The sequence below is a fragment of the Cupressus sempervirens genome, chromosome 5, assembly GCF_028749045.1.
Source record: "Cupressus sempervirens isolate cs-2001-9-10 chromosome 5, ASM2874904v1, whole genome shotgun sequence".
In the NCBI taxonomy this organism is placed as follows: domain Eukaryota; kingdom Viridiplantae; phylum Streptophyta; class Pinopsida; order Cupressales; family Cupressaceae; genus Cupressus; species Cupressus sempervirens.
In genome coordinates, this window is record NC_143122.1 from 582,179,303 (window position 1) to 582,193,939 (window position 14,637).

At 34.1% G+C, this 14,637-nt stretch overlaps 1 protein-coding gene across 3 annotated transcripts in view; it reads left to right on the top strand.

The window, feature by feature from the left end:
- LOC149557274 (Nucleic acid-binding proteins superfamily) overlaps positions 1-3,580 on the top strand; it is a 208,591-nt gene extending 205,011 nt beyond the window's left edge. For all 3 annotated transcript variants that reach the window (XM_089831975.1, XM_089831977.1, XM_089831976.1), the window contains 3 exons: positions 2,750-2,828; positions 2,982-3,032; positions 3,158-3,580. In XM_089831975.1, coding sequence (XP_089688101.1) covers positions 2,750-2,828; positions 2,982-3,032; positions 3,158-3,241 — 214 coding nt within the window. In that variant the 3' untranslated portion in view covers positions 3,242-3,580. The remainder of the gene's footprint in view (positions 1-2,749; positions 2,829-2,981; positions 3,033-3,157) is intronic.
- Positions 3,581-14,637: the final 11,057 nt, after the last annotated feature.

Consider the following 14,637-nt stretch of genomic DNA (forward strand, 5'->3'; position numbering starts at 1 on the left):
TGAGTAGGGGGTGTTCCATCTATCCATGGTGATCAAAGTTGTGAATTGCAAGGGAAAAGTGCCCGAATCAAAACATTTGCAGTAAACTGTCCTAAATAGCCCTATAGACCTAATAGGAGTTTTACAAAGAAAAGGCAGACAGATCAATTGATCTAATTTGGTTTTGAGATATTGTGTAGAAGACCAAAAAGGGTTTCTGAATCTGGCCTTAGTTTGGTAAGATTCACCTAGAATCAAACGTGGCAAAGAAAATACCTCTTAGGTCAACCTAATTGGGCTACTAGAGGCCTAATTGTGGCAAATTTGTGCAATTAGGTATAAACCCAATTTGGGAACCCCCAGACCAGTCAAATTGGTGTTTGTTTGGTGTAAGGATGCAACCTAGTATTTGGTGAAAACAATTTGTGGTTGGGCATTCAAACCCTCATGTTATCAAACCAACCTACGGAAAGGAACAAGGTGACAAGAAGGCCTAAAACTTGAACATGTTCTGTTCAAGGCTTGTGAAAGGGAGATAGGTTAACTAAAGTCTATGTTGGGCACATGTATGCCAAGGTGTGTGAGAACCCCTTTGAAAGATGTTTGAAGAGATGCTTGAGAGTTGAACCTAAGAAGAGATATTAGGGGTTATTGTAAGGTGAAAGACCATCCAATCATCTAGCCTCCTCATCATATTGTTATTCAGAGAAAGGAACTAGATCACTTGGGTACTGTGATCCTAGTGTATGTCAGTAGGAGAAGAAGAAGAATTTCTAGAGGCTAGTAGCACACCTCATAAAAACATGTCATGGGATGCTATCAATAAGTTGGTAGAAGAAATGCTAGAAGAAAAGCTTGGAGAATTGCAGAAGAACAAAGGGTAAGAGATGGACGGGGAATGTGACGTTGATGGAGAAGAAGAGGGAGAAGAAGAGACCCCTAAGCAAGTTGTGGAGTTGCTTGCAGCCCAAAAAGCCTTTGTGGAAGCTCTAAAGTCAATAAATAGGGACCCCACAGAAGGATTGCTAGTATTCAGTGGAAGTTTAGACCCTGAGGAGGTGATAGATTGGGTTGAGTCTTTGACTAACTATTTTGAATACAAGGAGGTCCCAGAAGATAAAAGGGTCAAGTTGGTAAAAGCCAAATTAAAAGAATCAAACTTCTCATGGTGGAATTTTTCGCAAGGGGAGAGGATCAAGGACAAAAAGAATATGATAAAGTCATGGGAGAGAATGAAACCCAAGTTAAGAACCAATTCTTACCCATTGACTATGAACTCCAATGCATAGAAGGTTGCAAAATCTCAAACAATGAAACCTGGATGTAAGCATTTATACAGAGGAGTTCCATAAGTTGAGCCTCAAATCAAATAGATGTGTTCACAAATTAGAACTTTCATGTTGATGTTGTTGTTCATGCCATGCATCTTAGTGCCAATAGCTTCATAGGCCTAGTGTGCTCGCAAGCTTTGTGCCTCTATTTAGCTATTGTGCTCATAGGTTTAGACTATTCACATTAATGTTGTATGTTCATGTTGAGGATGAGGTCCTTTGTTTGTGGCCTCACTTGACTTGGGTGAAGCTAAAAATTCTCTTTGTACCAAACAAAATAAAATAAAATAATGTAATACAGCACAAGAGATCAGAGTAGCTTCTAAAACTGCTTAAAACTCTTTAACGGAAGAAACAATGTTTATCAAGTTTGGGAATATGGGAAGTTGGAATATAAGGTCGGATATCAAACATGTGTAAGAGACCATCCAAATTTAAGTGATGCCAATTTCTGGGACGTAGAGGAATGGTCCCAAATAAACAATTATATATTTTTTATATGTTAGGAGTAGAAAATTAAGTTTCCGTGCAAAATAATAACATTGAAATATCTCATATAAAAAATACTGATTTCTATATAGGCGCATGCATGAATCATAGTCATCATAAGTGCACTGTCTGAAGAATTTGATCTAGTAGAATTTTAAGTGTTGATTCTCAAGTTTAACTTTTTAGCTACGGTAATAACTCTGGCCAAAATCTTTGTTCAAGGCTCCAAGAAATATCTTTGTACCTCTACATTCTTATTGCGTTATTAAGTTTGTAAGATCCTAAACACTTGATTAAAACTCATATCACAATCTTATTCCATAGACTGCTTTAACTCACATGGTAAAGAAAGCTGTTTCATGTAATTCACATGTTATACCAGCTGGGTTAGGGAGGGCATTGTGTTTCCCGTTGTAGTGTTGGATCCCTCACAACTAATTAATTAAAAACTTAAAAAGTTAGTTATCATTTTTTTCTAGTTATGTCTTGTAAGGGCAGTGAACACTTGGAAGTGCCTTATATATCAGGGTACTTCTCTTAGTTCACTGCATTAAGGATTGCCCAAGGGGATGCCTGGTTGGGTTTCCTTCTGTTCCAGGGAGTCAAGGGCAATGTGCACCCAATCAAACATGTGAAATCAGGGGCTGTATTCTGAACCTTGGGATCCTGTTGGACGATGGGAAGAAATTGACATCATGGCTATGTCATTTTCATTTCTTATCTCTTTCAGTAATCAAAGGCATTCAATATTTGAATAGCAATTCACCAGTCAAACTCTGGGGAGTTTTTTTTCATTTATTTACTATTTAATTTTTATGATTTATATTGGCATTCTGGCGAGACCAGATTTTAGCAGTGTTATATTAGAAATTCTTACCAGAATATGATGAAGGAAACTTTTACCTTGTGAATAGCTTTTCTCATATCACAATTTTGTCCACCATTTACAGGATACTTGATGTTAAAATTGGAAGACAAGCACTTGAAAAAAGAGTTGTATCTCAAGACCTGGAGCTTTGGCTTTCACATGTAAGCTGATGCTATTAAAAATGAGGTTTACATCTCATTTTTTATTGGATGATTATAACTTTTATTACATCACCATTTTGCAAGCGATAGGCAATGGATATAATTTGTCTCCATTATTTTCTTTCCATTTTATTTAAACTGCGTATCTTGCAGATTCCTGGTGAAAATGGTAGATTTACTCTCCTTGCTCGTGCTGGTAGACAGGTCTTCACTATGATCCCTTTTTCCTTTGCATTTCTCCAAAAACAGTAATGAATGTAATGAATGTGGGAGTAGAGAAGTCAACTTAAAGGAAATAACATAATGACAATCTCGATCTTTGTACACAGGTGCAAGAAGTATTGTTGCATACTTTTCTTGACAGGGAGGGAATCAAACAAGCTGTGCAAAGGGTCAAGGCAAGAGTTCCGTGAGTACTTGTATTTCTTATTGTTTAGATCATGCCATATTTCAACGACACCATCCCAACAGTGCACTTCACTATCAACTGCATTCCTCTAGAGTGGTTCCTTCCTTGAATATCAGTTTTTACATCTGCCATTGAAAGAATGCTACTAATGCTGCTAATATGCGACACACACTTATCTTTACTGATGAAGGAACATGTTTGAGATCAGAATATGGTGGCTAGATACAGATAAGACGCACAACCACTATATATTCTTATTCATGGGTAATGTGCTTGAATGCCAAATTGTCAACTGTAATAATTGAAAATACATTATTAAAATTTTGCTTTGTGCAGTTAAAAATATGATTGCAATTTATCATTTCAAAACTACTAATTTGTTAGCAATATTACATTTCTCAATTCAACTGTGGTAAACAAAAAAATTACTTCGAAGCTTTTTGTAGTTGGTGAATAAATTTCAAGTACAAGTTTTTTGGGAATATCTATGAATGCATCTTCCAGATCTGACAAACCAAATGAAAATTGTGAACTTCCAGCTATGTCATATCTCTCTCTGTTGATCCATAGCCTTGGATATAGAGGAGTGACTACAGTCTCCTTGCACTTGTCCAGGACATATTTGTCTAATGTTTTAAATAATATCATCCTAATAATCTAAAAATACCCATATAGTCACATAACAGACAAGAAGGATTGACAATACCCGTACAAGTTAAATGGCCTCTTAGTGGGAGGCCTTAATATAGAGGCGCCAAGTACAGTGAGCTGGTTTAGGTGTCAAAATTGTTGACCTAATAGACTAGAATTTGTGGGTACAAAGTCCCAATAGAATACTGGTGCTACCATTGTAGATCTAACCAAACCACTATAGGAAGTTAAGGGGATAGCTATAAGTAGCATTTATGAGACTTTGACTTGTGAAAGAGCATGTTTGGGTATCATTTCCATCTTTCCACCAAGGAATGAGAGACCTAACCTCCATTTTATGAAATTTCTTGGTCCTAGGCAAGGAGATTCTTAGTGGATAAAAATCTAAGACTTTTTAAGGAATTAGGGGCACTGAGTATTAAGGGTTTAAACTTATAAATAACAAAATTAAATTTTTTAATCCTAATGTTTAAGATGCTAAACTTTACGTTTTGGAGTTTGAAATCTAAACTTAAGATCTTATATCTTTGAAACCAGCCCTTAACCAAGTCCTATTTTTAATTAATGATCTAGAATGGAGTTATGCTAAAAAGTTCTTGAAGTAATCAGAATGACCATTCTAATGTTTTTCGTCTAGTGATATAAGTAATCATGTTGCATGAAATAGATTTAACATGGATCAATTGTAAGCTTGTGTGTGATTTGGACAAAATGAAAATTAATTTTGTATAGCTTGTTGACATTTGCTTTAAATGATATTATGCTATAGTAGTAGACATGATGTTAGGGCTTGCAAAAATAGTCTGATGATGTCCTCCACCAAACTTATTTTTGTCTCTACAAGCTTATGTACAAAGAGAAAAAAAAAATTAAGGACAACCCTTAGATTATTATCTAAAAAAAATGAGAGTTTGAAATATGGGCAAGGATTATATTTTTATTTTATGTAGAACGTTGAAAAACCTAATATGAATGGGTGTAATGTTTAAATTATTTCTGTGTACCTCACATCATATTTGGATCTTAATTGTTTAGAACATATGATGGACACATAATTATCACGAATAGGCAAGAGTTATGGTTTTATTATCTTGATTTCTTTGGTTTGTATGCTACAAAAGATGATTAATGTGATCCCACTCGTTGGTCATGGTTTCAAAACCCCCTCATACCAAGCTTAAAGACTAAATTGTGCTAACATAATTTAAGATGCAAGTAACATACTTGTTGAGCATCACAATGAGGTGGTAAAGACAAGGTACTCATGTATGCTAGATAGGTTGATGGATAGGATGGAACAAACATAAATTTATTTATTTGTGGCACTTGAGTAACAATATTTTCTATAAATCTCTAGTTACATTTGATGTAGTCAAACAAACACTTTCAATTTGATGAGACACCTGATGAGGTAGGGCCATACTGTGGTAGTAATATCCCCAACTAGATATTTTTCCAAATTCTTTCAAATGTATTTTAAAAGAAATTAACAAATAAATTCATTCAATATATTTCAGAATTAGCCAACAAATACTAGATAAAATAGTCTCAAATATGTTATTACATTTAATATTTAGTAGTACAATAACATAATCCAATTTTAAATATACAAATGACAGCCTAATTGGATAATAAGAAATGAACTTGAAATGCAATGTGATTGCTGTTGTGAATCGACCTCAAGTGGTGAACTAGGTTTCCATCCAATCCACTAAGAAATCCTGAAGGTTTTTGTACTCATGTCTCTTAATGGAAAGTTGATAGCTTCCCAAATCTTTCCAAGAGAAATTAGAAATCAAAACATATCCAAACATGAAAAGAATGAGTTGTCACATGTCATTTCGTAACACATCCTAGTGACTTCAATTTCCTTTGCCTGTCTCTTCATATTTCTTTCTTGTCTCTTTTATCAATCCACTTTACTTTAATAATATGCATTTAGTAAAGTGGCATGATAATAAACTATTAAATCTTTTGGCACTAAAATGAACAACCAATCAAACTTGAAAACCCATGTGTAATAGCTTTCTAAAAAGCTCTCAATAATACACTCCAAGTCTAGTACTGAATTGGCCAAAAAACTGAACCATGCTAATTTACTATAAATTGTAAGTATGCAGAAACCCTATCAAATAAACTCCAATTGGCCTACAATTGGAAGTGCCAAGGCTAAATTTCACTCCGACCCTTGTAAAATCTTGGTTATCTCATAAGACCATGGTGAAAAAGGGCTAATGATGCATTAGGATGATATGGCTAGAAAAAGGGGAAATCGCAGTCCTACCCTCCTATAGATTCCTTGTTCTCAAGCAATTTGTATCTGCATGTTGTGATCAAAATGCTTGGATCCCATACCAACCTCAAGGAAGTTTCTCTACCAAGCCATTGTCCTCCCCTTATACACATGTTGTGAATAAATGTGAAGTGACTCATCAATCCCCAACAACAATAATGCATCAATTATACTAATGCTTGGTTCCCAAAAGGTCAAGATGTCATGACCATTAGAAATGAGGAGATAGAAATATCTAAAGGGGTTTTCAATACTCGACAACTCTCCATTTGTGAGTGATCTCACATGGAAATGTGTACCATCCATCCTACGATAAATCATAACTGCCAATCCTAGACTAATGATGTAAGAATCAAACTACTCAATAGCTGGAGTCAACATCAAAGGTGCAGAAATGTCGATACTACAATCATCAACCTAAATGCCCCTAAGTACATAGGTGTTGATGAGATCCATTTACGACCCATTTAATACCATATTTTAATCCATTTTATGCACTTACCTACTCATTTCCATATTCCATTTCCATTCCATTACCACCAATTTTACCATTTTACATTGCATATGGTTTAATATATATAAGTAGTATTTAATGAGGTTTTGGGATTAAAATATGGAAAATTCATCATTGATTATGTTTTACTAATCTTTTATATTGTAGCATGTTGATATGCATAACAAAACTTCCTGTCGCATTTTGGATGTAAACTAGTAATCTTCCAATGGAACGTGGTCATTGCATTTCACCATCGATCAAATAACTATCACTACAATCTTAATCTAGAAGATCAGTTTAACAAAAATTGTGCTTTGATTCCATTTGGGCATATGGAATAATGTTTCATATTATTTGTAGTCAGTTTGTTGAAACTATCAAGCATTATATTTGTGGTATACATAGATAGATCCACATGGAGGACCTAAATCGACCATCATTCTTCCTATTTTTAGTTGCAAATAACAAACGAGTTGCGTGACTGGTATAAGGAAGAAAGATCTGCAAGTCTCACGTGGGAAGTTTATTCCTATATTAATTGTTTTTTATAATCCAAGATTGTACAAACTATTATATTATAGTTTTTAGCCATGGGCCGAAAATGAAACAAACTCGTTTGGCATAAATAAGCTATATTTGCAACTACTCACAGCCTATAACTAAGGTTGTACGATATCTATTATGTTGTCTATTATAAGCTATTCCTATTATGTATTGTAAGCTGTGTATATAAACAACGTAATTCATAATCAAAGGGATATGTATTAATTTTGTACTATTCTACTAAGAAATAAAAAGACTATATATTGTGCTGATCAACCTCGTGCTCACTGCCTTCTATCTCACCACCTGACGGACTGAGGAGGGGGGCCACTTCTTAGAATGTCTAGTGTGTTTTCTGGTTTTATTTCAGTGTGGTATATTTGTATTTCAGTAATATCAAGTTTCATTTAATTATTATTTTTGAACTAGTTGGTAATATGATTTGTATTGATATTGTATGCCTGTTGTTCTTGTAACAGTTTGTAATTTGATTTGCATTAATATAATATGATTACTATTTTCTTATAATTACTAATGGTTTATCCTAGTTTTGATTCATTGAATAGAAATAATTATGTTGTTATTGCTGGTAGAAAGATGTTTTTGTTTATGATGTTTTTATTCTCCAAATCATTTTAGTAGGTTTCAGTCAAGTTCCTGTCGCAGTTTTGTTTCAGTTCTTTATAGGTTCATTTTCGTGTGTTTTAGCTGCATTCATAATTGCTCATATCACAAGCTGCACCCCTTGATAGCATACTGCTCGGACACCTTTCGCAAGCTTACGCTCTCGGATTGACATGTATAGACCAGCCAAATTTTGTCATAAAATTATTAATTCTTTTGTTATTATTTGTCCTAGTGTTGGCCTATCATTTTGGCGCCGTTGCAGAGGAAAGGTGTCAAAGGAATGTTAGTTTGCTAATTTGAGTTAGGAACAATGCGTTAGGATGAAAGCTTTTGCAACTGCTAGCCTTGCTTAAGTAATTAATCTTAATTTGCATTGCATAAATCATATAGATGCATTGCTTCAGAGTTTTGTTTTAGAGTTTGCAAGTAGGCCTTAGAAATTAGATTTATTAGTTTCTTTAGAAGTTATTAAAATTTACATTATCACTAGTTGTTGTGAGTTATTGTTGGTAAAGAGAAGATGCTATTTTGAAGAAAAAATTGTTAAAAATGATGAATTTTCAAGGTTGTTCAAGTACATCAATTTTAGGTGCAAAATGTTTTTAAAATGCAAAATTTGAAAGGACCACAAGAGGGAAAATGTGCTTGGACGCTACCCCAGGGCATTGCCCCTTGACCTCATTAGTGGTTGCCGCCCCCATTAGTGGTTGCCGCCCCCAGACCCTCGCCTTCAAATTTAAAAACAAAAGAAGAACTTGTTGGGGAAAACATGCCAATCAAAGGTGATATGTTAATACCCTCTCTACCTAATGAATGCATCTTTTCTTATCTTGATCTTCCCTTATCAGAGGTATGTGAGAATTTTATCCCTATGTTTGAACATGAACAAATCATTAATGAATTCTTAGAGCAATGTGATTTTGATGATGAAAACTTAACCACCTATTGTTCTCTTTGCTATAGGAAAGAAGACCAGTGCATATGCCTTAACAATCAATAGCAAATGGTGAATGAGGTACAAGCTTTTTGTGATCCTTACCATGATAAGGATGAAAGTGAACAATTCTTCCTTATACCTAGTACTCCATGTCAAATACCAACCCAAGAATATCAAGATATGTATTATGTTGGTGACATATATTATTACTCGAATTCATTACAAAGCCAAGATATTTCTTCAAAACGTACTTCTCCACCTGGCATGCACAACGAATGTAATCATGCATACTCACAACAACCACCATACCCATCCTTACCATCTTTATTCCACCCATCATACTTATTACCATCAACTTTATCTCCTTCACATTTCTTACCATATTCATTATGTCATTCACATCATATTCTACCCACTTCACCATATCCACCAAAGGCAACTATATTGTCTCCTATACCACTTCATAATAAGGTGGCTAATGATACATATAATATTGAGCTTTCAAGGATCCCTCCACAATCTAATGATGTGCTTGAAATCGATAAATCAACATTGGAATATATTGATATATATAAGGGATGTGATTTTGGTTTACTTAAATTAGAAGAACAATATTATTTATTGAAATATAATCAACTTCGTTCTTCTTTTCTACTTAGTGAATTCAACATACCCACAAATGAGCCCATGCATCAATTTTAATTAACGGACTCATGAGTATGCATGTTTATGTTAATCATTCACTAAGTAGTATTAAGCCATATACATTCCATATTTCACAAACATGGTACCAGATCCTCCAAGATCTATATTTTATTTTTGTACTTATGCATATTGATATTTGGAGGCCTATGGTTAAAATATGCATCCCTCACACGCTTGTTGATTTAGGACCAATAATTGATTAAGCACGACCATATGGGATTCTATGCATTAATGACCAAACAACAACTATTATAATTGGATGAGTATTATTTGTCATTGTTAAATCTTTCCATTGTCCCAAAATGACCAAATACACTATGGATGATTCATTTATTTAGCAAAGACCAAGGTATTACTATCCATATATTTTTCATTCTTGGTTCTTATCTTTAGATGATCATTCATTGACTACACGTGTTGATTTCTTGATTCCTTGGATGATTCAAATTCCCTATGTTTTTATAACCTATAGTTAATTTGGGAATACATCCATTGAATTATTGAAATATTTGATTTATATATCATTCAAAAAGGCACACACAATGATAAAGATGTGTTACTCTCTTTGGGTTACCTAATTCCTTTGGTTATCCTAATGATTTCATGACCTTGTAGCATGAAGTTAAGTTGGGGGGAATTCCTCCAATCTTGTGGTTCTTGGATGATTTCCAGTCAAGTTTCATTGATTATCTCATTGGTCCTTTTAGCAAATCTCCACATGTTATGTCTCCACAATTCAAGGTATGTGTTGTAGTGTTAATTCGCATTGCTATTATATGAACACAAGAGTTTATTTTGTATTTATCCATTTTATCAAGTATCTATTCATAGTCATAACTCTATCTATCATTTACAAAAATGACCTACTTAATGATAGAGTTATTGAATGGATGATATTCATTTACTATGCTTGATATGCTTGGTTTTGAGAATATGGTTACAAGTTCCTTCTTGTGGTATAATGATCTTAGAACCAATACCAGTTAACGATGCTTTTCTACATAAGCATTGCATAACACACTATGTTGGCTTTGTTCACATTGAGTGGGCTTGCTAGCTATATAGTGCATATCCATTTCATTGGTGCTTCACTATTCAAGATCACATGCAGATTTTGGCATAAGGGTGTTCACCACTTTGAGACGAGATTTCCTTTCTTTGGTGATTTATCACTTGGAGGAAAATATGCAGCATGGTCTATGAGATTCATGAATATTCAAGAACACTTTTGAGAATACTTTGAATACAGTGCCAGCTACTACACTCCTTCCTTGAGTTGTGTCTCTCTGGAGTTCTATGGACACATTGGTGACTACTATTGGTTTTCACTCCATACTCATGTATTTGGTAATGAAGGTGTGCTACTTGCAACTTGACATTTTTCTACAATGGATATTTCCCAAGCTCCACAAGAATAGGGTTTCATATCTTCAAGTGATGTCTTCTTATTCAGTTAGCATAGAGAAATATGAGAATCATCATCCTTGTGAGTAGTTCTTTCATCCAAGTGTGCTAGTATGTTCCCAAGTTCTCCAAGAAGATTTCAGATTCAGTGGTGAAGAGATACATAGATCAAAAATGTTTCAAGTGCAGTGGTTTGTGGTTCCAGTTCTGATGAGGTTATTCTTGGTGATCATTTCAAGTTCATTATGCAATCAAGTTTCAACAGTGCCTTTTGTGAGGTCATGGACAAAAATTAAGCTTTGGATGGTATCATTTTTCATCATCCATGTCACGATTTCATTTCTTTGGTCATTCTATGCAGTTATTGAAAAATTGAAAAAAAAAAAAAAAAAAAGGAAAAAAAAAAAATCCAACAATGAAAACCTTCTGGCGTTGTTGGCCAGTTAATATCTGAAAACCAATTTTTGGCGGATGTTAACTGCAAAATAAATTCTTAATGGTGAAAACTATGCTTATAGCACCATTAAGCGGTGAGTGATTGAAAACTAGCTTGCTAGTGGTCACTTGTCGTTATCAAAAAAAAAAAAGACAAAATGCAATAATTGGTGTTCCTAGTTTTTTTTTGCTAATCATTCTTTTTAGGAACACTTATTGGTTTCAGTGGTTCTTTCCTTTTTGGCACCTCCTGTCATTCATTCCTGCAGCTCTACTCCTCTTCAGTGTGGTCCTCAAATCTTTGATCACCCATAATCTGAGTTGCCTGTTCAGTTGAGGTGTTTTTAGTGGAATGTGCTACTTCCTATATGATCTATACTAGTTCAGTTGATGCTAGTGGCCCCTCCAATTGCAGTCACTCTCCTAGTTTTTATGGTTCCTTCTAGTGGTCTTCTCTTCAATGTTTTCACTCAAATGGTGGTCTTTTGTGGTGTTGCAATGCAGTTTTGGAAGCCTCTCTTTGTTCCTTATTGATGATTCATCACTCTTGGTGGCACAAGTTGCTGAGTTGCTCTGTTTTCTAACATTGGTCTCTCTACACATGCATGTTGGTAAAACAATCAATTTTTTTTTTCCTTATTTTATCTCTTAACTTTATTTGTATTACTTATTATATTGATCATTGTGCAACACCCCTTCCTAGCCTCTCCTTGTTTCCCGTGAACGGTCAACCCTTAAGTTGGGGGGAGGACTATCATCATCTTCCATCCATCACCCTCAATAATCCCATCCTACTATCCATTATATCCATCATATAATAGCCTTCATTTTGTCTCTTATCTTTCCTGTTTCACCCATTTAAACTCCTCTTTTGCAAATTGAGATAAATTTCTCCTATGTGTACCCTTTTGGACCATGATGCTATAAAAGTTGAAATGAAAAGAAAAGAAAAAAATAAAGAGAAAATAAAATAAAATAATAATAAGCTAATTCAGAAGCTTAAAAGAGATATCCCTATTGAAGAAGAAAAATAACAAAGCTTGTCATGTAAAGCAAAGAAAGGGATTTGTATTCATCTATGAGTTATCATGGTTCAGGGTGGAGACAAAGTCAAAATCCATTAAACCTAAAGTGCTTTCAGTTAAAACTAAAGACCTATGATCATAATGATTGCACGAGGACGTGCAATAAGCTAAGTTGGGGGGAATGATGAGATCCATTTACGACCCATTTAATACCATATTTTAATCCATTTTATGCACTTACCTACTCATTTCCATATTCCATTTCCATTCCATTACCACCAATTTTACCATTTTACATTGCATATGGTTTAATATATATAAGTAGTATTTAATGAGGTTTTGGGATTAAAATATGGAAAATTCATCATTGATTATGTTTTACTAATCTTTTATATTGTAGCATGTTGATATGCATAACAAAACTTCTTGTCCCCTACCAGTTGGGACTGTAACTTCCTGTCGCATTTTGGATGTAAACTATTAATCTTCCAATGGAACGTGGTCATTGCATTTCTCCATCGATCAAATAACTATCACTACAATCTTAATCTAGAAGATCAGTTTAACAAAAATTGTGCTTTGATTCCATTTGGGCGTATGGAATAATGTTTCATATTATTTGGAGTCAGTTTGTTGAAACTGTCAAGCATTATATCTGTGGTATACACAGATAGATCCATATGGAGGACCTAAATCGACTAGCATTCTTCCTATTTTTAGTTGCAAATAACAAATGAGTTGCGTGACTGGTATAAGGAAGAAAGATCTACAAGTCTCACGTGGGAAGTTTATTCCTATATTAATTGTTTTTTATAATCCAAGATTGTACAAACTATTATATTATAGTTTTTAGCCATGGACCGAAAATGAAACAAACTCGTTTGGCATAAATAAGCTATATTTGCAACTACTCACAACCTATAACTAAGGTTGTACGATATTTGTTATGTTGTCTATTATAAGATATTCCTATTATGTATTGTAGGCTGTGTATATAAACAGTGTAATTCATAATCAAAGGGATATGTATTAATTCTGTACTATTCTTCTAAGAAATAAAAAGACTATATATTGTGCTGATCAACCTTGTTCTCACTGCCTTCTATCTCACCTCCTGACGGACTGAGGAGGGGGGCCATTTCTTAGAATGTCTGGTGTGTTTTCTGATTTTATTTCAGTGTGGTATGTTTGTATTTCAGTAATATCAAGTTTCATTTAATTATTATTTTTGAACTAGTTGGTAATATGATTTGTATTGATATTGTATGCCTGTTGTTCCTGTAACAGTTTGTAATTTGATTTTCATTAATATAATATGATTACTATTTTCTTATAATTACTAATGGTTTATCCTAGTTTTGATTCAGTGAATAGAAATAATTATGTTGTTATTGCTGGTAGAAAGATGTTTTTGTTTATGATGTTTTTATTCTCCAAATCATTTTAGTAGGTGTCAGTCAAGTTCCTGTCGCAGGAAGTGACAGTTCCTGTAGTAGTTTTGTTTCAGTTCTTTATAGGTTCATTTTCGTGTGTTTTAGCTGCATTCATAATTGCTCATATCACAAGTTGCACCCCTTGATAGCATACTGCTCAGACACCTTTCGCAAGCTTATGCTCTCGGATTGACATGTATAGACCAGCCAAATTTTGTCATAAAATTATTAATTCTTTTGTTATTATTTGCCCTAGTGTTGGCCTATCAGGTGTCATGAGTAAGGAAGAGACTACCAACTTATCCCCTATGATCAAAATATGTCTCATCATTCCTCAACTAAGATCTGTTAAGCTACTCAAGCATAAAATCCATCCAACTCATATGTAAGTTATAATCTAGAACCATGTATATGTTGATCAATGAATGAGAAATATTACAACTCAGGAAAGTGATCCACCACTCAAGTCTTGTGACCAAGGCTTGTCACTAGAAGTTGGAATCAAGTCCCAAATCCAATAGTCAATCCCATTCTCTTCATGGAAATTGAGAAGGTCTTCCTTATTGGTGCAGGGGCACCAACAAAGTATTTAATTTTCTCTTATTATGGTCTTGAATTGGTTATTTGATAAAATTTGTATACAATAACCATGAAGTGGTAAAATAGTGATAAATGACATTATTATTCCATTCTAATATGTTTGGAATGTTCTTGTAAAGTTGTAAAGTCATTTCAGTCAAATATTGTAGAAGTTGTGAAATGCGACTTTTCAAAAATTGTAAAAAGACAAAATGGGAAGATGGATGGTCATAAGAGGAAGTTGACTAGTTATAACTTCCACATAAGGTTGT